Genomic DNA, 1,819 nt, shown 5'->3' on the forward strand with positions numbered 1-1,819 from the left:
AACACTGTTCTTCACAATCAGGTCCACCTGCTCACGGAACTCCTCCCGGGACGGATACATTCGCTTCCGCACGTTCTCCCGCAACGTCTGCAGGTCCATCGGGTTGGTCACAATCTTGTAGTAATCCTTCACCACCTTGCCGTTCACCGGGCTGTGGAAGGGGTACGTCTGGGGGAGGGAAACCCGGGCATGTGAGTGTATACTGTGTACGGTACCGGACCCACTGGACCTCCCACCCCCAGAATATAGAGGACCCCCCTATCAATCACTGTGTACGGTACCGGACCCACTGGACCTCCCACCCCCAGAATATAGAGGACCCCCCTATCAATCACTGTGTACGGTACCGGACCCACCTACCAGAATATAGAGGACCCCCATATCAATCACTGTGTACAGTACCGGACCCACCACCCCCCCCATCTACACACCCGCGGTACCGGACCCACCGGACCTCCCACCCCCAGAATATAGAGAACCCCCATATCCATCACAGTGTACGGTACCGGACCCACCCCCAGAATATAGAGGACACCCATATCTATCACTGTGTACGGTACCGGACCCACCACCCCCAGAATATAGAGGACCCCCATATCCATCACTGTGTACGGTACCGGACCTCCCACCCCCAGAATATAGAGGACCCCCATATCAATCACTGTGTACGGTACCGGACCCACCGGACCTCCCACCCCCAGAATATAGAGGACCCCCATATCAATCACTGTGTACGGTACCAGACCCACCGGACCTCCCACCCCCAGAATATAGAGGACCCCCATATCAATCACTGTGTACAGTACCGGACCCACCGGACCTCCCACCCCCAGAATATAGAGGACCCCCATATCCATCACTGTGTACGGTACCGGACAGACTGGACCTCCCTACCAAAGACCTCCATAGGGATAGAGTCTCTCCCACGAGCATTTACAGAACCGACACCAGTTCACACAGCAATCCCCATCATGTGACAGAACACTTTGGGGGCCAGGAAAGGAGACGAGGACTGGAGCGGCTCTGTGGCCCCTAGCGAGCGGCCGGGGTCACTTTTCATGGAAACATTAAAGAAGAATTCTGATTGGTCTCTACGGCCAGGAAATCTCTCTTCTCGGAACACATTGGCCCCGCCCCCCTTTATGGGGTCTCTGTGCGTCTACAATCATCACATGGGGAGGAATAAAGAGACGGCCCCCCGAGCTGCGCAAAGCTTCCCAGATCAGGAGGTATGTACACGTCTCATCCATTGCTGTACTTACCTCCATCACTTTGGTATCTGTTTGCCGTGGGTACATGCCTCACTTTGGAATCTGGTTGCCGTGCGTACATGCCTCACTTTGGTATCTGGTTGCCGTGGGTACATGCCTCACTTTGGAATCTGGTTGCCGTGGGTACATGCCTCACTTTGGTATCTGGTTGCCGTGGGTACATGCCTCACTTTGGTATCTGGTTCCCATGGGTAACTATGACTTAATGCCCTCACAGAGATTTGGGATTGGGCAGCACAGACATGATGGGGGTACATGTGACATGTGACACTTACATTGGGCAGCACAGACATGATGGGGGTACATGTGACACTTACATTGGGCAGCACATACATGATGGGGGTACATGTGACATGTGATACTTACATTGGGCATATCTCTCATGTCATTAATAATGGACTCCAGCACCGAGGACAGGGTGACCATGGGATCGGTCCGCCTCCGATGGATGGATTTATGGGGGCGCTGAAACAAGTTACAAACAATTAGGATTTCATTATTTATAAAAGTGACAAACACACAGAGGGGGGGGGGGGGGCGGGTTCCCC

General features: G+C 53.9%; 1 protein-coding gene across 1 annotated transcript in view; it reads right to left on the reverse strand.

Moving 5' to 3' along the window:
• LOC108803805 (transcription initiation factor TFIID subunit 1-like) overlaps positions 1 to 1,819 on the reverse strand; it is a gene marked incomplete at both ends in the record, with an annotated part of 19,403 nt that overhangs the window by 4,884 nt on the left and 12,700 nt on the right. Inside the window, one exon of the mRNA XM_018575604.1 lies at positions 4 to 168. Within this exon, the coding sequence (XP_018431106.1) occupies positions 4 to 168 (165 nt within the window). The remainder of the gene's footprint in view (positions 1 to 3; positions 169 to 1,819) is intronic.

The sequence above is a fragment of the Nanorana parkeri genome, unplaced genomic scaffold, assembly GCF_000935625.1.
Source record: "Nanorana parkeri isolate BGI_ZX_2015 unplaced genomic scaffold, ASM93562v1 scaffold4245, whole genome shotgun sequence".
Lineage (NCBI taxonomy): Eukaryota > Metazoa > Chordata > Amphibia > Anura > Dicroglossidae > Nanorana > Nanorana parkeri.